We start from the raw sequence: 26,871 nt of genomic DNA on the forward strand, positions 1-26,871 counted from the left end.
TGGAAAATAAAGTGAACAGTGAAAATATTAACCCCTATTTCCCTTTTTACTTCTTTTAGGATGTCATTTTACTTCACACTGACAGTATCATATGCTATATATTCTGTATCAGCTTGTTCCAGCACTTCATTGAAGCTGTATGATGTTTATGCTGAGTAAAATATTCAATTTATTTTTATGAGTTTTAGGGCTTCACCATTATATCAAATACAAATATTCTAGATATCTTGTACACCCTTAGATTTCCGCAAAATTCAGACAGGGATATCTGGTATCTTTGGAATCTGTGTCTAAAAAAGTCATGACTAGGTTTAATGGCTATAATCAACAAAATACATCAATAGTCTTTCAACAGAATTACTTTTTTCACTCATTTATAATAAACTGGGCCTCATGTGAAGTAACTAAGGCTGTTCCTGGAGCACCACAGTCTGCTGATGAGTTGTAAGTCTCTGTAACTACTTGAGCACAGCTGACTCACTAGTGCAGGCAGTGTGTGCACCTTTAGCAGCAGGCCAGACTCAGTCACCTGCTGCTCATCTAGTGGCACTCAAGCACAGGTCATGGCATCTCCTGCTCAAATTATTTCTGGAAAAAAAAACATACCAACAAAAAGACATTTAAAATACATTTTGGTACACAGGTGTAATACACTCAATTGGCAGTTTATTAGGTACACCTAGTTGAAATCAATACAGTGCAATACATAATTTCATTTTATGGATATTACTTCGAATTTGTTACGCGAAAGGACAAGATTGTGCAGGTGATTGCACCTGCAAAGGCAACATGCTAACACAAAGCTAGAAACCAAAGAATCCCGTACCCAGAGTGATGCTCAAGCCGAGTGTATGCCGACCCCAACCAAACAGCCAAAGCCTGATTTTCAACAGGTAACGTTAACAAAAGCAGAGATGAATATGCTTGTAGCATCGTCCGTACATAATAGAGGAAATGCTGCCTGTTTCTACAGTGGAATCTCTGTCTTTCAGAGACATACTCCTCAAAGTACCGATAACAGGGAACGGACGGCCACCATCATCACGCAGGAAAACTTTTTTCTTTTGTATATCCTCCTTATTAAGATAGGGATTTACTCTGATATGTGGGCATATGTAAGGTTTAACGTTATATAGGTAACTGGCAATTACACGATAATGCATCTCAGGCGTTGTTGCGGAGTAATGTAAAAGTAATGTAACGAGTAGTGTAATAATTACCTTTCACAAGGAGTAATTAAGTAAAGTAATGCATTACTTTAAAAAAAAAAAAAGAAAGAAAAAGTAACGAGTAATGTGTAATGCATTACATCTTTGAGTAATGACCCCAACATTGTAAGGGAGGGGGCGGAGGAAATAGGGTAAAATGAGTAAGGGGGGTGGGTTACTCAAAAAAATGGGTAAAATGAGTAGGGGGTAGTCCTCGATCCAGCCATGGTACAATATTTGCTCAGTTGTGAGAAGAGCGGATTTTCAAACTCGCCCCCCTGGTAGTGGTTAATGTGTGTTGGAAATCCAAATTTGAGGGGATAATAATTGAATATTCTTAGACTTGGATGTTGTAGGGTTTGCCTGCGTAAAGCGGGTGAAATTATCTACAACTACCAATATATACTCATAGCCGCCTTTGCATTTGTCGAGATGAAGGAAGTCCACTGACACAAGCTCGAATGGCTGTGTAGTGACAATATTTGTATGAGGGCTGGAATTTTTAAACAATGTGTGTTGCAGTTTTATAAATATATTGTATTATACTGATTCTACTATTACCCAATAAATAAATACAAAGTACTTGTTGGTTGTTGTGATGCATTTGTGTCGCTCTGATTACTAAACATTATTTTCACACCACAACATGTGAACATTTTATTTAAAATATTTAAACATTCAAAAAATAGCAAAGTCGCTATTCAGCAGAGTCTCGTGATTGGTTCGCTCGCTCCACGTGAAAGCGTCTTTCATCAGACTGACGTAGCCCATTACATGCCCTTCCCTGCTTTCATTCACATCACAGCCATACATCACATATTTTCCCTGAAACGTTACTAGGTATTGAGGTGGGAAATTGGTGGTACAAATTCCCCTGAATATAGATCCCTGCTCCCATTCACACATGACCCCATGCAGGAAATGTTCCTGAACATTTCAGGTATAGACTGCGTGTGTCAAAGGGGCTTTACAGACCTAAGATACCAATATGATCCTTGGGCTCCCTCTGCTGGCTGTGCATAAACACAACATAAAACGCCACCAAAGCCTCAGGTCCTGCCATTCTTTTGAAACAAGAAATTTAATGCTGATACATATAATGTAAATTATTCAATACAGTGGTGATACTTGACACTAAATACAGATAAGCACTATGCACACATTGTGCACATTGTATCAGGCCCAACCCTTAGGAACGTCACCCTGCACCCGCCAGCTGTTCACTCTAACCATGTGAACAACTCCCCACCCCCACTGATATGAGTTCATAATAACTATTTTTAAACAGAGCACTCAGTTGTGCAAAACAGTTATTAATCACTCCAGCTATGGGATCATCATATATCATTTATTAAAGCTTGAAATGCTGCTCACTAAATTCTGTTTACTCATTATTTTAACAGGGGTTCTTGGAAATGAAAGCGGAATGTAAAGATGTTTTGCATGCTCTCAAATAGCAACACAGGTAGGAGCTCCTCCAAAGGCAAACATTGCTTTGGGCCAGTTCCACAGGTGGACAGCTGCATGATGAGGAAGATCTATTCCTCCGTGACAGCATGTGTTATGTTGATTCAGGGAGGACAGTTGATGCGTCATATTACCCTGAGACAGTTTTGATTAGAGGCAGGACTGTTTGAGATGTTGGAATCCATATTGACACAATACTTTTTAACTTCCAACGCTTGTTGTCATTCCTTAAACAAACTTCAGCTGAACTGACAGTCACTCAGGTGGTTTAAACAAAGTATTGTTTCAGAATACAGCAGAGGCTTTCACATAGAAGCATAACAGATATGTAATAGAACAACAAAACTAAAATAAAAAATACAAAAATATGCTGCAGTATTTTCCAGTAATATTACTACAATTATTCACAATTGCCCCAAATAAGATTTCATACTCTGTGGTTGAATAAATATTAAAAGAATGATGCAAAGAAGAAAAACATCCAGTCTTAACCTTTCCAAAGGTGTTTGAATACATGTCATTGAATAATGAAGCTGGCTTTATAGTGTTTATGATGAATAGCTAGAACTTACCTATCGTGCTACAGCACTTAAACTTGAACATTTCACTACATCTATTTTTGACTATATGAACAAAATTATTTTAGATTAGTTTTTTAAAAGAAGACAACAATAATAAAAATCAAATTAATTCAATGACATATATAGACTTAGTTGGTAGTTAATTATAGTTAATAACACATATAGAGAATCTAAATTCACAGTCACCCTAACATGACCACACAACCAGATCAGTGTCCCCCACATGGGGTGGTGGGCAAAATGCAACCAATTGAATTACCCTTGACCTGAAAGAACTCCATATGTTCTTGGGAAAAAAGGAGGGATTTGATCTCAGAGTAGCTCCACTGCGGTCACCATAGAGCAACATGCAGCTGGGATGAACTGACAGGGTGCTTAGCTCACACACTCTCTCAGCTGAGGTCAGCGCAAACAGCAAAGCTGTCTTGAATGACAGCCACAGTTGACAGTGGGTGTTGCGCCGGTTGGCAACAGATCTACTTCCGCCCTCCCGAACCAGGCCCAAATCTGCTTCACCACCTTGGACATTATAAATTATTATATTTAATAATTTTCATTTTTGAATAATACTGTAACTTTTAAGTTTTCTTAGTCTATGGCCCAGGTAGTTCAGCAGGTCGGCAAACAATTGTAGTTGTGGTTCTATGTGAATATGAGAAGCATTGTCAAACACTTTGTTCACTTAGAAAAGCTACTGTTTAAAGGTTCTGTATGTAGGAATCAGAAATTCCTTCTCATTAGTGACACCTGTGGCTGTTAAACAAGCTGTAGTCAACTTCCTGGTGCTGACTACAGCTTAGTCAAGTCAAGTCAAGTCAAATTTATTCATATAGCACATTTCATATGGCAGGCGTAAACTCAGTGTGCTTAAAACAAGTAAAGATCATACATGACAAAATATATAACATTACATTAACATTACATATATAAATAAGATAAAACATAAAATAAGAAGATGTTACATATATAAAAAAAAACATTTTATTAACAACATATAAGACAGCATAAAAAATTAGGAGGTGAGAAGGTATTACAATAAGAGAGTAGGGTAAGAAGGTATTATTATTATCATTGTTAAAAGAAATAACAATAATAATACTGTTTCTAAAAAGAAGGTTTTACCCAGTACCTTACTAAAAGCTTGCAAAAAAGATATGTTTTTAGTCTGCTTTTACAGGAATATCCTGTATACAAATGCCCTACCTCCCTACCTTTTGGTTACCAATTGTTTGATCTTACAGTATAAAGTGTTTCCATCCCTTCTGCTCTGGGTCAGTCTACTGTATCAGATCAGCTCTGTGTCAATAAGCTCACCACATTTCTGGAATGCTATTAAATCGCCTCCACCACAGCAAACTTTGAACAAGGACTTGAGTGATTTTCTTCAACAAATGGTGCCGTGACCCGGATGGCAACAGATCTTCAACGGAGACTCCTTTTCCAGACCAAAAACACACCAGTGACCAGATCCAAATTTCAGAGGTAAGGGTCCTTTTGAAAACCTAATTACTATTGCTGTGTATTGTTGGAGGTCTGTGGAATTGGAGTCCCAGAGAAGGGTGACACCATCCTAATTTTAAGTAAGTTTGCTGTGTGGTTGTGTATGGGTGAATGTGAAGGTTTCTCTGTAGAGATGTTTATGTTTAGAAACACTTGTAGTTTCATAAGAGTGAAAATTTGTGAATGTGAATGTTTTCTATATGTGTGTTGAGATAAATGGATTCTAAAATTGGCCAGGAGTCTGAACTTGCAGAAATAACCATCTCGACTTTCTGTGCCAAAAATATCCCAAAATTGTAATCCTATGCAACGAGTGAGAAAACAATCTCATTCTTTTGTGACCTAACCTTAACTGTTCAGCTAACCCATTATTAGGTAGACACCATCTGATTTCCTCCAAAGGAAAAACAATGCCGTAACATCCAACCACAAGACTGAGTCTGCATCAGAGAGCTCCACCAACGAATGCCTTGAAACCCTGCTGGTCGAGACTCCAACTCGACCAGCTCACCACCACCACAACAGTCAAGAGTGAATGTTGTCCCACTTGGGCCCATGCATCCCACCAATGTTGGCTGCACCCCTGGGAAAGACCTCCTCCCCTGAAGGACACTGCAGGCACTGGAGGCCCAGAAGAAGATGCACAACACCCTCCAGAACACCCAAAGCCGCCGGCAGAGGAGAAGAGGAGCACTACAGGCACCGGAAGCCCAGAAAAAGATGTGCGACACCCTCCAAGACACCCACAGTCATCAGAGGAGCAGAACGGAAGAAATCCACAGACATCACAAACGGGACCTGTATACTGGATTTGTAGCATGACAGCTAAAGAATGAACCAAAAGGATGGTTTGTGTGGTCTGGGTCATGCGATACCAGCCATGAGAGTCCTTACCATGCCACGTAAGGTTCACATTGTTAAAAAGGACTTATACACACACACACAAGCACCATGGACAAGATTTTTGGTACTCATTCCAAATTTTGAAACTATGGCAACTTTGGATCAAGTAAGAGACCTTCATCACAAACTCTACCACAAAAGGCATGTCCATGCTCTCACAAGAGATGACTGCTGTATGAACGATGGCATTACTGCACTGGATTACACATTGGCCTCTCAAGGAGAAACTCATGCTGTCATTGGAACTGAATATTGAACGTGTGTGCCTGACCATGGTGCAAACGAACAAAAGACAGCTGGCCATTTAAATGTCACCAAGACATTGCATAGCCCTGTCACCACTGTTTTGTTGGACTGGTTTGGGGTAAAGCTATTTTTAGTTGTTTGCTTTAGTTTTCTTATTTTTAAAATTTTTGTCTTGCTTTAGTTTTCTTGTTTTTTAATTTTTGTCTTGCTTGGTTTTTGAATACTAACTGTTGTCTTGCTTGTTTTAATTTGTCTTCCTTTGGTTTTGAATTTTGTCTTTTGATCACCGGCCTCAAGTATGCAAATTTGCAAATTACTTAACACTAGAAAACCACTAATATCATGTAGTCCACTGCAACTCAGCCTGTTCCACCAATGGAGGAGGAAAATTCTAATTTTTAAATGAAATTAATTATGATTGAGTGGGCTACGGATATAACCTGTAACACACACACACACACACACACACACACACAAAGAAAGTGTGAATTGAAGAAGAAAATACACATTTGGGTAGAGACTTGATAATCAAGTGATGTCTGGGAACAACTCCTTGACCACTACTATTACTACTATTCATAGTTTAATAGTTATTTTAGATAAAAGATCACCAAATTCAGGTATAAAGCCTTTTTAAGCCTTGGAGGGTGGTAAACTGTGAGTACTAGACAGGGATATGCAGATTTCATTACTAGGGCTAAATACTCAAAAGTAGAGTAAGAACCAAATAAGACACTTTTACATGATAAAATATCTGAAAAAAAGGCAGCAATACCACCACCCTTTTTGTTTGACCTGGTAAAATGTGAAAATGAGAAATCAGATGGAGAAACTTCAATCAGTTCCTTGCTACCAGTTTCATTGAGCAGAGTCTCAGTAAGGTGAATATAATCAAGCCAATATGATGTTATGAGATCATTAATAATGAAGTTTTTATTAGTAAGGGATCTGACATTGAGAAGTGCAAACTTTAAGACGCTTGCAGAATAGTTGGAGTTGTTAGCTGTGGCAGAGTCAGGCCTGCTATGGCTAGAGTTTTCCAGAGACTGGGTTTGAGAGTCAGAACACACAGTGGCAGGACCCACACTGTTAGAACTGGATGTAGTGATGGGAGACACATAGGTCTGGATCGGGTCTTGCCGTGGTGCATATCAGAATTAAAGATTATAAACTGGATGAAATTAGCAGTCAACTGCTTTGTTCCCTTTCAATTTGGGTGCACACCATCAGCTCTGTACAGTCTTGAGTTAGTCCAAAAGTAATCGAAGTTGGAGATGGAGTCAGACTATTGCAGGTGATGTCTTTTTCTTCGCTTACACTTCTCATAATTACATAAAAGATCTCTAACATTGTGTTTTGCACCATGGTTCAGCAAAGCATCTCTCACTCCCAGTCACCCCACCCCTGCCCAATTCTGTTAAAAAGTTGCTACACCTCATGTACTTTAAGTTGACACTGTAGCTAGAGGATGACAGTAATCAAGGATGTAGTACTACTAGCACATCCTGTGCTATTCATGATCCAGATGCAAGTTGTCAGATGACCTTGCTATGAGACACCAACAAACTGGACTGATGCAAAAAGAACAGTTCACAGTTTTAAAAGACATAATGCAGGTTTTGTTGAAAGCACTGCTTGAGCATATAAAGTCGGACCTTTTAGGCAGTGGTTGAGTGACGTCCCCATCAACATAGGGACATTTATATTCCTTTAATTTTTTTTTAACTTGGCCTTGTGATTCTATTAATTGAATGTATGTATGTATGATTTTCTTTACATTCTGTTACTTTTTTAAAAGTGTTATTAGTATTATATTAATGCAAAAGTCTATGTTCATATAGCTAACATTTCGTTATTTGCATTATTATAATTTTGAATAGTTCAGTAAATATTGTATTGACTTTATTGGGAATTTGATCTGAAAGTAATTACTTTTAAAGGATAGCCTAGATCAGGTACCCATTTCCAGAAAGGCCTAATAGAACTGCAAACATATTTGTTTGGATTTGTTTGATGGTTACAGAAGTTGTAGAAACGCATGAATGGTCTGTTCCAGGCATATTTGGTATGTGTGGCAAAAACACGAAGAGGGTGGGAGCAAAACAATGAGCAATCTCAATATAAAGGGCCGTCGACTACAGTTTGACTATTACCTGCTCTGGTGACAGCATGCCCACAGTGGCAACCATGACGTGGAAATTAGTGTGGTTGTGTGTACTTGCTTTGTCTGTTTCTAATGTCATCAATATTCAAGCCAGACGGGGTAAGACACTAAATATTTTCTGTGGAATTTATATTGGTGGTCTAGCAATAGTCTAGAAGATTATCCGTCACTACATTTTTTGTTTTTCCAAAATATTGTTCTCACATACAAACGAGGAAACTTAATAATACTGGCGAAACCTTTTTCTCTCATTTTGCTTCCCCAGTTCGCAACCATGTCAGCAGCATCTGCAGCACATGGGGCAGAGAGCACTTCAAGACCTTTGACGGTGATGTTTACCAGTTTCCTGGTATGTGTGAATACAACTTGGCCTCTGACTGCCATGACTCTTACCAGGAGTTCTCGGTGCACATGAAGAGGAAGGAGAATGATGGAGACGCTACAGTCAGTTATGTGGTGGTTACCATCAATGACCTTTCTTTCCACCTCACCAAGAGCCAGGTCACTGTGAATGACCTTTCGTAAGTAAAAAGTCACATAGCCTGTTCAAGCAACTGTACTTCACTCTTCTCTGACATTTGTGCGTTTTGATTAAGTTAACATTCTCTCTGTCCCAGTGTCAAGATGCCATACTACAATGCTGGGGTACAAGTGGAAAAAAATGCTGTTTACATCAAGCTCCAGTCCAAAGTTGGCATTACTGTCATGTGGAATGGTGATGATGCAGTCATGGTAAAAGCTCAAAATAAATGTTTTCATCTACTGCACTTTATGTGTGTGACATAGAAACAGATTGTTGTATCACATCGAGAACATTAGAGAAATTTTGGGTCTGTAAATTATTCATAGTATGCCAGAGGAACTGGCTCAATGTACTTGGTCATATTTATATTTTTTCATCATTGATAAAATCACTTTCTTTGCCTTTTAATATGTTCTTAGTATATAATTGTTATTTAAATTGCAAAAATCCAGAACTTGTTATAATCCCTTGCTGTGTTGCTGTGTCTATTGTAGGTAGAGGTGGATCAGGATTATGCTAATCGTACTTGTGGACTTTGTGGAGACTTCAATGGTGTTTCTGTCTACAATGAGTTCATTCATAATGGTTGGTTATTCACTTTATGTATTAATTCATTTTATGTTTTGACAAACACATACTGCATACTACTACTAGATTCAGTCTTTTACTGTATCTTTGACATGCAACACTATGAATATAATCACATGCAGGCCTCAAAATTAGCCCCATTGAGTTTGGCAACAAACAGAAAGCCCACCGTCCAAACGATGATTGTGAGGACCCCTATGAACAGGAGGATGAATCACCAGAGAAACGGACTGTGCGGGATTCTTGCAAGGAGTTTGTGAGTTTGTTATCCACCTAGTATTAGCAATATGTAGTAATATATCCTGCAACAAAGTAATTATGTCTCTACTATCCTATTTTTCACCTTTAGCAAACCACCTGTAAACAGATGCTACATTCAGAGTCCTGGAGCTCCTGCACCAAACTGATTAACCCTGAGCCTTACATCCAAGCCTGTGTGCAGGACATGTGTGGCTGCATCAACAGTACAAATGACTTATGTGTCTGCAGCACACTGTCTGAGTTCTCTAGACAGTGTTCCCATGCTGGAGGACAGCCTCCCAACTGGAGGACACCTCAGTTCTGTGGTAATGTTTTTCTGCTTTGTCATCATCTTTACATGTTGTATGATAATGTTTGAAAAGAGTACTGAAACACTGACATCAGCTCACTGAAAAGCAGCTAATTTAAAATGTACTCAGAAAAAAGTAACTGATTTACTGTGAGAAAATTATTTAATGTGATTTTATTGAAGTTTATTAAATGTGATTTTATCATGCAGTTGAGAGGTTTAAACTAGATTATATTTTGAAAAACTGCATAAAGGGAGGCCAGATAAGTTCTACTTGGCTGACTTTAACGCAGTGAAGTTACTGTGTTAAAGTTCTCCATATGATTTTGCAAGTACACAGAAATACTTTGTTATACTAAAGGAAAAAATTTAATTAGTTACTGTACATTCACCCTTGATATACTATGGAATAATTCACATTAATTCACATCTTACTCAGTTTATTTCAACTGTACCATCTCTTCACAGCTAAACAGTGCCCATCCAACATGGTTTATGAGGAAAGTGGTTCTCCTTGCATGGATACTTGCACATACTCGGACACAAGTTCATTGTGTGAGGATCACAAAATGGACGGCTGCTTTTGTCCTCCTGGTTAGTGCTCTTCACATGTGAACCCATGTTTGTCACTACATAATACTGCTTACAGTTTCCTGTTTCACTTATAATTACACTTTTATATAACTGTGACCTCCAATGTCACACATTTCTATTTCAGGAACTGTGTTTGATGATATTTCCATGAGAGGGTGCATTGCTCAATCTAAATGTCAGTGCAAGCATGACAAAATCTATAACTCTGGTGATGTCCACCGACAGGACAGAAAGAATTGGTAAGTCAAATATTTTATAATGTTAGCATAATGAATTATCTGGTCTCATTAATCATGTGTAATTTTTTGTAAACCTCAAACTGTTTGTGTTGTTTCAGTACATGTTCTGAAGGAAGATGGGTTTGTCAAAGCCTTCAAATGCCTGCTACATGTGCTGTTGAAGAGGGTTCACATGTAACTACCTTTGATGGGAAAACTTTTACCTTCCACGGAGACTGTTATTACACTTTGGCCAAAGTGGAACGCAAGGTGAATGATTCATATTCATACAATTCACTTGGAGAAAATATATAATCAGTTGATGTAAAATAAATCCAATGTTACTTATGTAGTTGTTCTCGTACTGTGTATATTTCAGAATGATGCTGGTCCAAAGTTCACCAGCCTGGTGCAGTTGGCGCCATGTGCAAACCAAGAGTTTGACACTTGTCTTAAGGCCCTTAAAATCCTGCTGAACAATGACAGAAACAATGTGAGTTAAAGCCTGTCACTTAAGATGACTGTCGACTGTTATTGATTCACATATATCTGCAACACTCAAATGATCAATTCTGTTTATATTCAGGTATTAATGTTCACTTCTGATGGGGCAGTAAAGCAGAATATGCAGACCATTAGTTTGCCGTACCACTCAGGTAGGTCATACAGTATGAAACTGAATTAAATATATTATTTTCATCCTTCATTCATATTATACTATTGTTTGTATTTCTTTTCTTTCAAAGGTGACATCAACATATTCCACGCTTCATCCTTTCACATTTTGCTCCAGACAAGTTTTGGATTGCAAATTCAAATCCAGCACGTGCCTGTCATGCAAGTGTATGTCAGCCTGGACCAGAGCTACAAATCAAAGACACGTGGTAAGTTTTACATTTTTCCTTACATGACGCATTGGTATCATCAAAAATATGTCAGAATACTGTCTGATTCTAAAATATTTGGCATCATCAGGTTTGTGTGGTAACTACAACATGATCCTGTCTGATGACATGAAGACTCCTCAGGGGATTGTGGAGGGAACAGCAGCCACTTTTAGTAACTCCTGGAAAACTAACCTCATGTGCCAAGACAGAGAGGAAAGACTTGATGACCCCTGTTCCCTCAGTGTGGAAAATGGTAAACAATTCTGGTTGCTTATTCTACTGGTTATCTGGTGATTTAAACACTGATATCTTGTCTGCAAGTATTTTATATTTAAGGCTATTAGACAGTTGAACACCGTAGTTGACTTTGAAAATAAAAGAATTACTATTTCTTCACTCTCAGAGGGATACGCCAAACATTGGTGCGCCTTGCTAATAAGTGCAAATAGTACCTTCGCGCAGTGCCATTCAGAGGTGGATCCTGAGATGTATTACAAGGTACAGCAAAACATTTTCTGTTGGCCTTTAGTTGAATTAAATTGCAATGAGACTGTCATTTTCTAAAAGTGTTTGGTGTCTTCTGCAGCGGTGTATTTATGCAACCTGTAACTGCGAGAAGAGTGAGGCCTGTCTGTGTGCCGTCTTGTCCTCCTATGCCCGAGCTTGTGCATCTAAGGGAGTGTTCTTGACAAATTGGAGAGACAATGTGTGTGGTAAGGATTTTCATCAGTGTAACTAGGTAAATTTGATGATCCCGAATAGAGTGAGACACACAAAGAAGCATAAGTTTGAATACGGCTTTATTTCCGGCTGGGGTCCTGTCACATGCAAATACAATGAGCAACAAGCAAACTTAGCAGGGATCTTTTATACCTTGCCATGTCTTCAACATATATGTTATCAGTCGACTTCTCCTTAGTATGTTGAATTATGATATGGACCTGTCAACATGTCAGACATCTTCCTATCAAGCTACTGAGTTTACACATAAGGGCCCCACACTAGATGTTATTCCACATTTGTCTTTATGACACATGAACATGGTGCCTCAACTAAAGGTTTCTTACATTCCTTGATGAATACAACACAAAGAAAATACCTAATATCAGTTAGTTATTCATGAAACTGTTAAATAACCATTCTCATATCATGCACAAAACAGATAAATACACAAGGAGCTGCCCAGCATCTCAGACCTTCTCTTACAAGCATCAGAGATGCCAGTTGACGTGTAGATCACTGGGCTCAGAGCAGCAGAGCTGCACTTCTGACTTCTTGCCTGTGGATGGCTGCTCCTGTCCTGAGGGTCTCTACCTAAATGAAAATGGCAAATGCGTCCCCATGGCAAAATGTCCCTGCTACCACAACAAAGTCTACATCAAGCCAGGAAAGTCTATAAACATGAAGGACGAGCACTGGTTAGTCAGTTGTTTCCATTTCAGTGACATCAGACTTCAAATCAATTATCCTAGACTGATGATTTTACTTTATAGGAAGTGAACTTTTAGACTTTAAGTCCCTTTGTGTTATATGCTATAACTTTTGTGTCTTCTTCTAGTGTGTGCACTAATGGAAAGCTTCATTGCCGTTCTTGGGGACCCCGCTCATCAGGTAAGTTGTTTTTTTTTTTCAAATACAACCCAAGCATATTGTTGATACAATATATATGAAATCAGTTTCTACTTCAGTTACAGCATGCCCCTCTCCAAAAGTGTTCTTCAACTGCTCCACTGCTGGCAAAGGAGAGCTTGGACTACAGTGTGCTCGAACTTGTTTAAATCTGGACAGCGATGATTGTGTGAGCCATTTTTGCCACTATGTCCAAATTTACCTCTCACTCACAAATGACTAGATCTAATATGTATTTCCTGAATTTAACGGTGGACAGTATATTACACTGAAGATGCAATGTTTTCTTTTGCTGTGATCTTCTTATCCTTCCAGGACTCCACAGAGTGTATATCAGGCTGTCGCTGTCCATTAGGCCTTGTTGATGATGGCAAAGGTTCCTGTGTGAAAGAACATGAATGTCCATGTCAGCACAATGGGCATCTCTATCTCCGTGGAACACGAATTCCTAACAAGTGCAACACCTGGTATGACCTTGTTTAGATCAGACCATGATAAACAAATATAATATACGTCTGAGTGTTTTACTTCATTATAGTACTAACAACACTGTTATATTTACTATTTTTTTAACACACCTAGCACCTGCAAAAGTGGAAAATGGGAGTGCACAGAGAAAAAATGCTCAGGAACCTGCGTTATTTATGGAAGTGGTCATTACAACACATTTGATCAGCGAACATATGGGTTTCAAGGACATTGTGCCTATGTTGCAATGAAGGTAAACAATGGATGTCAAAATCATCCAAATAATAGTTTAGCTCACTTTCTTCTGCTCACCAGCCTTCATCTCAGAAATGAATAGATATGACATTCATAGAATTATGACTTGCCGTTATTCTTTAACATCAGTGTTAAAAGGCAGTCAATATATGACGTATGAAAAAACTTTTGCCTGAATTACGCTATGTTTACCTTCATTCACTTTAAGATGACTGCTTCTCATAATAAGGAATATGAATAAAAGTGCAGATAATTATACAATCTATCACTCTTTTAAGAACAAATGTGGTAATAAAACAGTGCAGGACAACTTTGGAGTTATCACAGAAAATGTACCATGCAGCACTACTGGCACCACATGCTCCAAAACTGTCCGAATCCAACTGGGGGTAAGACTTCATACAAAACCTGACATTAAAGTAATATATCAAACAACAATTTCTACATTGCAATAAAAGCAACATAAACCTCCTTAATATTACAGCGAATGGAAGTTAAACTGTCAAAAGGTAAATATGAAGAGACGGACCTGGGATATGGCAGTCAGATTCAGTACAAAATAAGAAGGGTTGGCTTGTATCTGGTCATAGAATCTGCCATTGGTCTGGCAGTGATGTGGGATCGCAAAACAACTGTTCGCATCCTGTTGGAACCACAGCACAGGGTGAGTCAAAGTTTAACTGAACACTAAATTGTTTTAGTGATGATGAATGATGAAAATTTTAAAACTAGATTTTTGAGACGCTGTGTGTTTCTTTGCTCATCTGCAATATCACTGTCTTGGTTCTAGTGCCACTAAAGCTTGGTACAGCAATGGTATTGATACAGAGTACCATTGCTGAAATCCTTGAACCACTTATTAAAATATTTCATAACATATGAAGTCAATATAATAGAATATTCTGTTTGTCAATATTATACAGGTATAATAATTCCTGCCTGTTCCTTGTTATGAGAAAGACTATCAATATTGAATATCGTCCCTATATGTAAAATAACTCTGTGACTCTTTTGTTTGGCTGTACAGGGAGAGGTATGTGGCTTGTGTGGAGATTTTGATGGTGATGGACAGAGTGAGTTTACCACCCAAGGTCAGCTGACAGTGAGCAATCCGTTAGAATTTGCTAACAGCTGGAAAGTGTCCAGCACTTGCCCAGATGTGGAAGCGAATGTAGATCCTTGTGGAGCAACACCCAATCGACATCACTGGGCAAAAATGATGTGCAGCATTATAACTGGAGATCCGTTCAAAAACTGCCACAGTAAGGTAATGACATATTTGTTTCTGATTTATCATTATTTCAATTTCCATGATTTAAAATATTAAAATCGTTTTTTAAAAATCTATCTTACATTTTGATAACTGAACAGGTAGATCCTCGTCCATTTTATGATAACTGTGTGAAAGATTCCTGTGCCTGTGACACTGGAGGAGACTGTGAATGTTTCTGCTCAGCAGTTGCAGCTTATGCTCAAGCTTGTAATGAGGCTGGTGTCTGTGTTGCATGGAGAACTCCAGAATTCTGTCGTAAGTAATCAAACTTAAATTAAATTGAGGTCTTTCAGCCTTTTCTGTCTCAAAACCCAGTTTTTAGATCCCCAAATTCTTATAACCCCAGCAGCATTGAACCCAGAGACTGTGAGATTTTTCAAAATGTGTGTGATGTTTTCTTGGTTGTGTTATTCTTTTCTTTATAAACAAGGTGTCTAATATTCTGCCGTTTATTTTTTCCTCTAAATATATAGTATATTGAGACATTAGCCACATTTACTCATCTTGAAAATGTAACAAATATGTGAGTTGACACCAAATTTAATCAAAGGTAAAATAATTTATGTACATAGAAGCTTTAGATTATTATATTCTTAAATTCTGTGTAATTTAGTCTAACAAAATGTAACTGAGTGTTTTTAGTTGTTTTGTTTTCTGGCTGTTTTTTTTTTCTTTCAAAATTGCCTTCAAGTTTGTTATTCAACAGTGAGCATTTTAGAAAGTGATTTCCTACATTTAGCTAGAACTAAATGCAATTCTCAGGCCAAATTTAATCAAAGCTAAAATAGTTTATGTACATAATAGCTTTACTCTTAAATACTCTTAAATTCTGTGTAATTTAGTCTAACAAAATGTAACTGAGTGTTTTTAGCTTTTAGTTTTATGGGTTTTCTTTTTTTTTTTTTTTTCAAAATTGCCTTCAAGTTTGTTATTCAACATTGAGCATTTTACCAAAATATCTATGATACTTTTATGTCATTTGTAGAAAGTGATAACTTCCTACATTTATCTAGAACTAAATGCAATTCTTGGGCCTACAAGAAATGTAATGCCAAAATGTTTTAGGTGGAATTTAAGTTTGATATCTCTTTCATTGAGTGACACTTTATTACAAAGATTGCATTGGTCAACATTTCCTTTATTTAAAAACATATCTTTTATCTTTTCATTCTAGCTGTCTTTTGTGACTACTACAATGACCCGGATGAATGCAAGTGGCACTACAATCCTTGTCTCACACCTTGCTACAAGACCTGTTTGAATCCACAAGGAAATTGCAGCAACCCTATACCCAACCTGGAAGGTAAGAGGTCAATTCACAACATGCTGTCTTATCTTAAATCTGATAAATGTGTTTTATGTTAAAATTTTTGAATGCTGAGCTGATCCTATTTGGTAGGAGGAGGATTTTAATATGTTAATATGTGTTAACATATTAAAAGAGACCAGGCCAGTTTCAGTTTCCAAGATTTTAAAAAACAATATTAATAACAATGCTCCTATTGTGAAAACATAATGTATGATACTTTATGCTCTGATTTTAACAGGCTGTTACCCTGTGTGCCCAGAGGATGAGCCCATATTTGATGAGAAGAAGCAGAAATGTGTGGAGGAGTGTGAACCCTCTACTACAACTGGGGGGCCAAAAACAGCCACAAGATCTACGACCCCGACTGCCACACCTCCTATTATAACAGAGGAGCCACCCACAACCACAAAATCTACAACCACACCAACAGAACCCCCAACTATAACACAAGGGACAACCACAAAATCTACAACTTCATCAAGTGAACCCCCTACTACAACTCTGTGTATTACAACATGTGAGTGGTCAGAATGGTATGATGTACATAGCCCAGAAGAGGACAAAAGTGACTGGGAAACATATGAGAACATCAAAAATAGTGGTAAACAAATATGTGAAAATCCCAAAGAAATTGATTGTAGATTTGCAGATAAACCTGAGCGTGATTTCAATGCCTCTGTGTGTGAAACTCGCCAAGTTGTTACCTGTGATGTGGGATATGGCTTAATATGTAGAAAAGAGGACCAGATAAGACATCCATTTAAGTGCTTCAACTATAAGATCAGAGTTTGTTGTGAGAAATGTGCTGCACTTCCTACTACAATTGAGGGGCCAACTACAGCCACAAGATCTACAACCCTGACCGTCGTACATCCTGTGACAACTGAGGGACCAACCACAACACAGGGGCCAACCACAACGACAAAATCTAAAACCCCGACTGCCATATCTACTACTACAACTGAGAGGCCAACCACAACCACAAAATCTACAGCCCCGACCGCCATACCCCCTACTACAACTGAGGGACCAACCACAGCAGAGGGGCCAACCACAACGACAAAATCTACAACCCCGACCGCTGTACCTCCTATGACAACTGAGGGAACAACCACAACAGAGGGGCCAACCACAACAGAGGAGCCAAGCACAATGACAAAATCTACATCCCCGACTGCCGCACCTACTACTACAACTGAGGGGCTGACCACAATCACAAGATCTACAATCCTGACTGCCGTACGTCCTATGACAACTGAGGGGCCAACCACAACGACAAAATCTAAAACCCCGACTGCCATACCTCCTACTACAACTGAGAGGCCAACCACAACCACAAAATCTACAGCCCCGACCGCTGTACCCCCTACTACAACTGAGGGAACAACCACAACAGAGGGGCCAACCACAACAGAGGAGCCAAGCACAATGACAAAATCTACATCCCCGACTGCCGCACCTCCTACTACAACCGAGGGGCCGACCACAATCACAAGATCTACAACCCTGACTGCCGTACGTCCTATGACAACTGAGGGACCAACCACAGCAGAGGGGCCAACCACAACGACAAAATCTACAACCCCGACCGCTGTACCTCCTATGACAACTGAGGGGCCAACCACAACAACAAAATCTAAAATCCCAACCGCTGTACCCCCTACTACAATTGAGGGGCCAACCACAGCCACAAGATCTACACACCCAACTGCCACACAACCTACTACAACTGAGGGGCCAAGCACAGACACAAGATCTACACACCCAACTGCCACACAACCTACTACAACTGAGGGGCCAAGCACAGCCACAAGATCTACCACCTCGCCAACAGAACCCCCAACTACAACTAAAGGGACCACTTCTGCCAGTACTCCATGTATTACAACATGTGAGTGGTCAGAATGGTATGATGTACATAGCCCAGAAGAGGACAAAAGTGACTGGGAAACATATGAGAACATCAAAAATAGTGGTAAACAAATATGTGAAAATCCCAAAGAAATTGATTGTAGATTTGCAGATAAACCTGAGCGTGATTTCAATGCCTCTGTGTGTGAAACTCGCCAAGTTGTTACCTGTGATGTGGGATATGGCTTAATATGTAGAAAAGAGGACCAGATAAGACATCCATTTAAGTGCTTCAACTATAAGATCAGAGTTTGTTGTGAGAAATGTGCTGCACTTCCTACTACAATTGAGGGGCCAACTACAGCCACAAGATCTACAACCCTGACCGTCGTACATCCTGTGACAACTGAGGGACCAACCACAACACAGGGGCCAACCACAACGACAAAATCTAAAACCCCGACTGCCATACCTCCTACTACAACTGAGAGGCCAACCACAACCACAAAATCTACAGCCCCGACCGCCGTACCCCCTACTACAACTGAGGGAACAACCACAACAGAGGGGCCAACCACAACAGAGGAGCCAAGCACAATGACAAAATCTACATCCCCGACTGCCGCACCTCCTACTACAACCGAGGGGCCGACCACAATCACAAGATCTACAACCCTGACTGCCGTACGTCCTATGACAACTGAGGGACCAACCACAGCAGAGGGGCCAACCACAACGACAAAATCTACAACCCCGACCGCTGTACCTCCTATGACAACTGAGGGAACAACCACAACAGAGGGGCCAACCACAACAGAGGAGCCAAGCACAATGACAAAATCTACATCCCCGACTGCCGCACCTACTACTACAACTGAGGGGCTGACCACAGCCACAAGATCTACAACGCTGACTGCCGTACGTCCTATGACAACTGAGGGACCAACCACAGCAGAGGGGCCAACCACAACGACAAAATCTAAAACCCCGACTGCCATACCTCCTACTACAACTGAGAGGCCAACCACAACCACAAAATCTACAGCCCCGACCGCCATACCCCCTACTACAACTGAGGGAACAACCACAACAGAGGGGCCAACCACAACAGAGGAGCCAAGCACAATGACAAAATCTACATCCCCGACTGCCGCACCTACTACTACAACTGAGGGGCTGACCACAATCACAAGATCTACAACCCTGACTGCCGTACGTCCTATGACAACTGAGGGACCAACCACAGCAGAGGGGCCAACCACAACGACAAAATCTACAACCTCGACCACTGTACCTCCTATGACAACTGAGGGGCCAACCACAACAACAAAATCTAAAACCCCAACCGCTGTACCCCCTACTACAATTGAGGGGCCAACCACAGCCACAAGATCTACACACCCAACTGCCACACAACCTACTACAACTGAGGGGCCAAGCACAGCCACAAGATCTACCACCTCGCCAACAGAACCCCCAACTACAACTAAAGGGACCACTTCTGCCAGTACTCCATGTATTACAACATGTGAGTGGTCAGAATGGTATGATGTACATAATCCAGAAGAGGACAAAAGTGACTGGGAAACATATGAGAACATCAAAAATAATGGTAAACAAATATGTGAAAATCCCAAAGAAATTGATTGTAGATTTGCAGATAAACCTAAGCATGATTTCAATGCCTCTGTGTGTGAAACTCGCCAAGTTGTTACCTGTGATGTGGGATATGGCTTAATATGTAGAAAAGAGGACCAGATAAGACATCCATTTAAGTGCTTCAACTATAAGATCAGAGTTTGTTGTGAGAAATGTGCTGCCCTTCCTACTACAACTGAGGGGCCGACCACAGCCACAAGATCTACAACGCTGACTGCCGTACGTCCTATGACAACTGAGGGACCAACCACAGCAGAGGGGCCAACCACAACGACAAAATCTAAAACCCTGACTGCCATACCTCCTACTACAACTGAGAGGCCAACCACAACCACAAAATCTACAGCCCCGACCGCCGTACCCCCTACTACAACTGAGGGAACAACCACAACAGAGGGGCCAACCACAACAGAGGAGCCAAGCACAATAACAAAATCTACATCCCCGACTGCCGCACCTCCTACTACAACCGAGGGGCCGACCACAATCACAAGATCTACAACCCTGACTGCCGTACGTCCTATGACAACTGAGGGACCAACCGCAGCAGAGGGGCCAACCACAATGACAAAATCTACAACCCCGACCGCTGTACCTCCTATGACAACTGAGGGGCCAACCACAACAACAAAATCTAAAACCCCAACCGCTGTACCCCCTCCTACAATTGAGGGGCCAACCACAGCCACAAGATCTACACACCCAACTGCCACACAACCCACTACAACTGAGGGGCCAACCACAGCCACACCTGAGGGGCCAACCACCACCACAACATCTACAACTCCTACTGCCATACCTCCTACTACAACTGAAGGGCCAACTACTGTTTCCACAACTTCAACAACATTTGAACCACCTGTCACTAGTTCCCCATCCACAGTGTATCAAACTCGCTCCGTTATCAGCACCCAGACAACACCAGCATCTGAAACTACACCATCAACAATAATCACACTGAGTTCGACAACACAATGCTTCTGTGTAGTTAATGGCAAGCATTATAGGCCAGGTAAGAAATTAAATAAAGTTATTATGTTTACAACAAGCTATATGAGTTTGTTTTTTTTAAAGATCTACCACTGTTTATTCAAGTATTCCTCTTTTTTCTCACCTTTAGGGGAGGTAATACTTGACATGGAACACATTGGATCAGGTGCATGTCTCACAATGATATGTTCTGATATTTGTGAGATTAGCAACAAGACTGAACTTTGCAGGCCAACGCCTTTGCCTACACCCACACCCACACCTCCTGTACCTACCTGCCCTGAATGGGATGTAGCAGTAAGAATCTTAATTTATCTAGCACATCAAAATATACTATTTATGTTATAGTACTTAGATTGTATTTTCTCTTTTTTTCATTTTACACCAGCAAAATGAGACGTTCTTACTGTGCAACTGCACCTTAGCAAGATGCATTGAGAACAATACAATTGAAATAATTCCTTATGAATGTCCACCCCTTGACCCCATCACTTGTACCAATGGAAAGAAACCTGTTCTTGTGTATGATGAGAATTACTGCTGTCAACATTACGTTTGTGATTGTAAGTTATTCTGTGGTTAAAAGGATACATGACATATTTATTGACTTATGCTTTTCTGTTAAATACATTTTTGATTAGAACTTTAAACTTTTTTTGTTTCTTTTCAGGTGTATGTGAAGGCTGGGGAGATCCTCATTACATCACATTTGATGGACTCTTCTACAGTTATCAAGGAAACTGTACTTATGTCTTGATGGAAGAGATGTTACCAAAGCATAATTTGAAGATATATATTGATAATGTCTTTTGTGATCCCACTGACGATGTTTCCTGTCCACGATCTATAATTATATCATATAGATCGCAAATTATCACACTCAAGAATCATAACCTTAACCTTGGAGAAGCAGAATTGAGGGTAAAACAATATTTGATCATGTGGAAGTCTTATCTCATGACCATTCCTTAAATTTACCAGACTAACTTTGAGTAGATTATTACTGTCAATGTAGATGGAATAGCAATGATTGATCCTTGTCCTTTTGTCATACTATATATATATTATTTTTTGTTATCATATTTTTCCCTTTAGGCTCTAATAGATGGAGTAAGTCTGAAACTACCTTATTCACAACAAGGTGTGAAGATCATGAATTCTGGCATTACCATGGTTTTGGAGATCTCTCACCTAAAAGTGATCATTACATTTGGAATAACTGGCTTCAGTGTGACCCTTCCATATCAATACTTTGGCGACAATACACAGGGCCATTGTGGTAAAATCATCTCTCTCTCCAGTGGCCACATTATTAAATCATTAGTTTGAGGTAAGACAATAATATTAACTATTATGTGACTCTGCTGACAGGAACATGCAACAACAACCAGGCTGATGACTGCATGTTACCTGGAGGCCGGCTGCTGCAAAGTTGTGCTGTGATGGCTGACTATTGGCCTGCATCACACATTTACAAATCCGACTGTCAGTTACCATTTGTACTCCCCTCCAAAATACCTGAACCCCCACAAATCCTATCTCCATGCAAGCCAGACTCCATTTGTGATCTGCTTAAGAGCAGGTAGACATTCTCTAATCCATTTATTGGTGTTGATTTATCCCCATAGCTTTGATATTTTGCAGTTTTTCTCAGCTTTTTCATTTTATCAAAATATGAACAGTGTTTTTTTGTCATCCAGTTTTGATTTGTGTTTTACTCCCACAGTGTGTTTGCAGAGTGCCATCCCCTTGTCGCTCCTGACAAATTCTACCAAGGTTGTGTTTTTGATAGCTGCCATGTTTCCAACCCAGCGGTGCAGTGCACAAGTTTGCAGACCTATGCTGCTGCCTGTGGGCAGGCCGGAGTTTGTGTGAACTGGAGGAACCACACCACAATGTGTGGTAAGCACCCCCTAATTATTTTACTGTAAACGCTGGGATCAGTGGAGTCAGGAGGGGCAACTCATGTTTTTACATTTAACACACATTAAACAGGCTGTTTTACATTTTATTATATACAGTACGTAGGTAATATGTAGAACCAATTATATTGAGTTCTTTTCTTCATTAAAAGCCAGTGACTGCCCATCAAACAAAGTTTACAAGGCATGTGGTCCTGCAGAACAGCCAACCTGTCAAGACAAGTAAGTCTCAACGAAAATGAAGTGTATTCATTTTATGATTTATTGTACACGTATTTCCTGAGACTAGGATCATAATGGACAATGGCAACTACAATGTATTAAGTCAATTGTCTTTTAGACATCTGAAAGGAGTACCATTAACTGTTTTTATAGATTTTGTTCTTTATGATTGCATTTTACAGTCCTATTGAACCAACCATGAACTTTACAACTGAGGGCTGCTTTTGTCCTGATGGAATGAAACTCTTCAACAAAGAGTCCGGCATATGTGTTGATAAGTGTGGTGAGTGTGGTGTATATCCTCTAGTCTTATCATTGAGCTGTTTATTTTATATCACTCATTAAGTCCTACGGGATTGTTAATTTTCCACAATGCTCATTTCCCAACAGGATGTCTTGATCCTGAGGGCATTCCTCGTGAGGTGAGCCAAGTCTTCTACTCAGTTAAAATCCCAGCTGTGTTGTTTACTTGTTGTAAGAGACAATTAACTCACTAATGTGGTTTATTCTTTCAGGTAAATGAAAGGTTTGAGTACATGTGCCAAAACTGCACCTGTGATGAGTCCACCAAGACTGTGACTTGCAAGCCTAAGGTGTGCCCAGTACCATCTATAACAAACTGCACTGGTCCAGGGTTCGTCCTTGTCAACCAAACTAGTCCATCAGACTCCTGCTGTACTTCCTATGTCTGCCGTAAGACATGTAGCATCATTTTTCTTTCAGAGTTTTCAGAATGCTTTACATTTATGTCCATTCTTAACGATGGCTGTTAGCTATTTACTCTCACCATTTTATCATCTCCACAGAGTGTCGCAGCAATACTTGCCCAGTCAACATCATGAAATGTCCAGTTGGATATCGGCCAACTGTTAGTGTTCCAGAGGGAAAATGCTGTCCAGAACATACATGTGGTGAGTGCTCGAATTCACAGTTCAACTTCATATAAACCCTAATGACTGCATTGATACTTTCGCATGACTTTCATTGACTTGGCTCACGTCTTCATTCTAGATCCTGAGAGGGTTTGTGTCCACAAACACATTGAATACCAGGTAAATAAGTTGTTGAATAAGTCACATAATTCATTAATATATCACTTTTGTCATCTAATGATTTCTGCCGCACTTTAAGGTCTGTATGGCTGAAAACATGAGTTTGAACACATTTCCTCTCTATTTTCTAGCCTGGTGCTTCAATTCTTGGGAATCTATGTGAGAATTGTACCTGTACCAATGAGGTGGACCCCAAATCCAGTCTATTGAAAATGACTTGTGAGCTTCTGTTGTGTGAGGAAAAATGTTACAAGGTATGAGAAATTACATCCATTATTTTCATGTACACAAAAATTACAAGAGTGAACTCGTAAAACTGGACTTGGCGACTTATTCCTCTTTTTTTCTCAGGGTTATGAATATGTGAAAACGGATTCAGATATATGCTGTGGGAGGTGTGTACAGACACACTGTGTCTTAAATGTTAATGGTACTGAAAAATTATTGAAGGTAAGTTGGATCATCTCTGTTGGCTATGCCTTTACATGTTCAAGTTTAATAGCCAAAAGTATCTCAGTATTTTGATATCTGCATGTGCTCCTGCTCTTCAGCAAGGAGAAACCTGGTCACCACCTGGGAATATGTGTGAGCATTACACCTGTGTTAAGAGTGGTGAGACTTTAATAACCATGCGTTCACACATTGTCTGCCCGCAATTCCAGGAGAGCAACTGCCAACCTGTAAGTTATCACTTTCAACAAATTCATCTGGATTGACTGTGTCTTTGAGAATAAAAATTTACTATGAAAGAAACTCTATTGATGTTGTATATTCCCCTCCTCAGGACACAATTCAAACTGCAGCAAATGGCTGTTGTAAAACTTGTGAGTATCTTTGACATTTTCTTTACTTTTGAATAGAATGTAATTACATAAAACAAGCTAACTGTGTGTTTCTTTTGAAAAGGTGTGGAGAAGGAGAAGGCCTGCAGGTTAGTATCCATGAAAACCCGTATTAAACACAAGGACTGTTGGTCTAAGGAGGAGGTAGATGTTCCATATTGTGAGGGATCCTGCAACACTTTCACCAAGTAAGGATGATATTACATTATAAGAATAATAAAAATACAATATTAGAACATTTCTCATTCCTCTGGAAAGTCATAAAACCATAAATATTTGGACATTTTAAAAATGCTTAGGTATGCAGTGTTCCCCCTATGATAGTACAGGCCTGGTGGGCCACCAGGCCAAAAATATTTTCTTAATGCCAAAAATGATGCCAAATACCCATTCATTCGAAAATCAATAGCATGTAAATAATAGTCCGTGTTGTTGCCTGGGAAACTGCAGGTAGCTTAACTCCTTTAAAGGAATAGGGCAGTGCGTAAGTGTAAGCGTAAGCAGCTGCTAATCACCCCCCACTCCCCCTCCCCCAACCTAGGGGAAACACTGGTATGGTTTGTAAAAATTTCAAGTTAATTGATTAAGTTAATTAATCCCACCTCTGCTTTCTTCAGGTACTCTAGAGCAGCAGGTGCTATGTGGCATTCTTGCACATGCTGTAAGGAGACACGCTACAGCAATCGCACTGTTGACTTGCTATGTGTCAATGGAGAAGTGGTTCCTCACACATACATCCATGCGGAGGAGTGTGGCTGTCGCCACACAGACTGCACCACAGCTACAGTATATCCAGCTCGCAAGAGGCGAAGCTTCACACTGGTGTAATTGAAAATCTGTATGGAAAGTTCTTCCCCTATTGCCCTAACAATCATTGCATCTCTTACAATGTAATTGACATTATAGAGAGAGTATTTATCAACTGATCAAATAAAAAGATGCAACTATATTCATGTCTCATCTTTTCTATTTTCTTGTTTAATCAAATTCAAATAAACACATGTTGGTGCCTGATCCATAGCCTGATCAGCAAATAACACACAGACCACCAACATGAAATTAGAATGTCAGAGTGGTGCCCAGAAACGACACAGCAGACTTCTTTGCCAAACTTCATCTAAAAATAATTATGTTTGGAAATGCAGTTTTCCCTCCCTATGAATGACGGCAAGTAACAGACAACTCACACATCTCTGGATCCTTTGGATAGTAATAATGTTAATGTTTAACCTTTACCACAGCTGAATTACCATATCGATTAAGCGATCAGTAAAGTTATCACCTGACCATAGCCAGTTTAACACATCTAAAGCTGATGACACATTACTTTGAGCTCCTGCTGGAAAATAAAGTGAACAGTGAAAATATTAACCCCTATTTCCCTTTTTACTTCTTTTAGGATGTCATTTTACTTCACACTGACAGTATCATATGGTATATATTCTATATCAGCTTGTTCCAGCACTTCATTGAAGCTGTATGATTTTTATGCTGAGTAAAATATTCAAATTATTTTTTATGAGTTTTAGGGCTTCATCATTATATCAAATACAAATATTCTAGATATCTTGTACACCCTTAGATTTCCCCAAAATTCAGACAGGGATATCTGGTATCTTTGGAATCTGTGTCTAAAAAAGTCATGACTAGGTTTAAAATCTATATTCAACAAAATACATCAATATTTATAAGTCTTTCAACAGAATTACTTTTTTCATTCATTTATAATAAACTGGGCCTCATGTGAAGTAACTAAGGCTGTTCCTGGAGCACCACAGTCTGCTGATGAGTTGTAAGTCTCTGTAACAACATGAGCACAGCTGACTCACTAGTGCAGGCAGTGTGTGCACCTTTAGCAGCAGGCCAGACTCAGTCACCTGCTGCTCATCTAGTGGCACTCAAGCACAGGTCATGGCATCTCCTGCTCAAATTATTTCTGAAAAAAAAAACATACCAACAAAAAGACATTT

The 26,871-nt window shown here is 39.6% G+C and overlaps 1 protein-coding gene across 1 annotated transcript; it reads left to right on the top strand.

Moving 5' to 3' along the window:
• Nucleotides 1-733: 733 nt before the first annotated feature.
• LOC121897333 (mucin-2-like) lies at nucleotides 734-25,850 on the top strand. Its single transcript, XM_042411738.1, has 44 exons — nucleotides 734-893; nucleotides 8,335-8,590; nucleotides 8,687-8,801; nucleotides 9,087-9,177; nucleotides 9,303-9,436; nucleotides 9,530-9,746; nucleotides 10,199-10,324; nucleotides 10,449-10,563; nucleotides 10,662-10,800; nucleotides 10,922-11,035; nucleotides 11,129-11,198; nucleotides 11,289-11,426; nucleotides 11,518-11,682; nucleotides 11,833-11,927; nucleotides 12,016-12,142; nucleotides 12,592-12,847; nucleotides 12,988-13,040; nucleotides 13,118-13,227; nucleotides 13,374-13,525; nucleotides 13,641-13,779; nucleotides 14,060-14,170; nucleotides 14,266-14,445; nucleotides 14,809-15,048; nucleotides 15,153-15,309; nucleotides 16,229-16,357; nucleotides 16,602-20,885; nucleotides 20,994-21,160; nucleotides 21,252-21,426; nucleotides 21,534-21,784; nucleotides 21,959-22,142; nucleotides 22,235-22,445; nucleotides 22,590-22,765; nucleotides 22,938-23,007; nucleotides 23,190-23,290; nucleotides 23,398-23,429; nucleotides 23,523-23,700; nucleotides 23,814-23,918; nucleotides 24,019-24,059; nucleotides 24,191-24,313; nucleotides 24,411-24,509; nucleotides 24,611-24,739; nucleotides 24,844-24,883; nucleotides 24,966-25,089; nucleotides 25,519-25,850. Exons 2-44 carry the CDS (start codon nucleotides 8,421-8,423, stop codon nucleotides 25,727-25,729), a joined length of 10,044 nt encoding a protein of 3,347 aa, XP_042267672.1. The 5' UTR covers nucleotides 734-893; nucleotides 8,335-8,420; the 3' UTR covers nucleotides 25,730-25,850.
• The last annotated feature ends 1,021 nt before the right edge of the window (nucleotides 25,851-26,871 follow it).

This window comes from Thunnus maccoyii, chromosome 5 (assembly GCF_910596095.1).
Source record: "Thunnus maccoyii chromosome 5, fThuMac1.1, whole genome shotgun sequence".
Classification (NCBI taxonomy): domain Eukaryota; kingdom Metazoa; phylum Chordata; class Actinopteri; order Scombriformes; family Scombridae; genus Thunnus; species Thunnus maccoyii.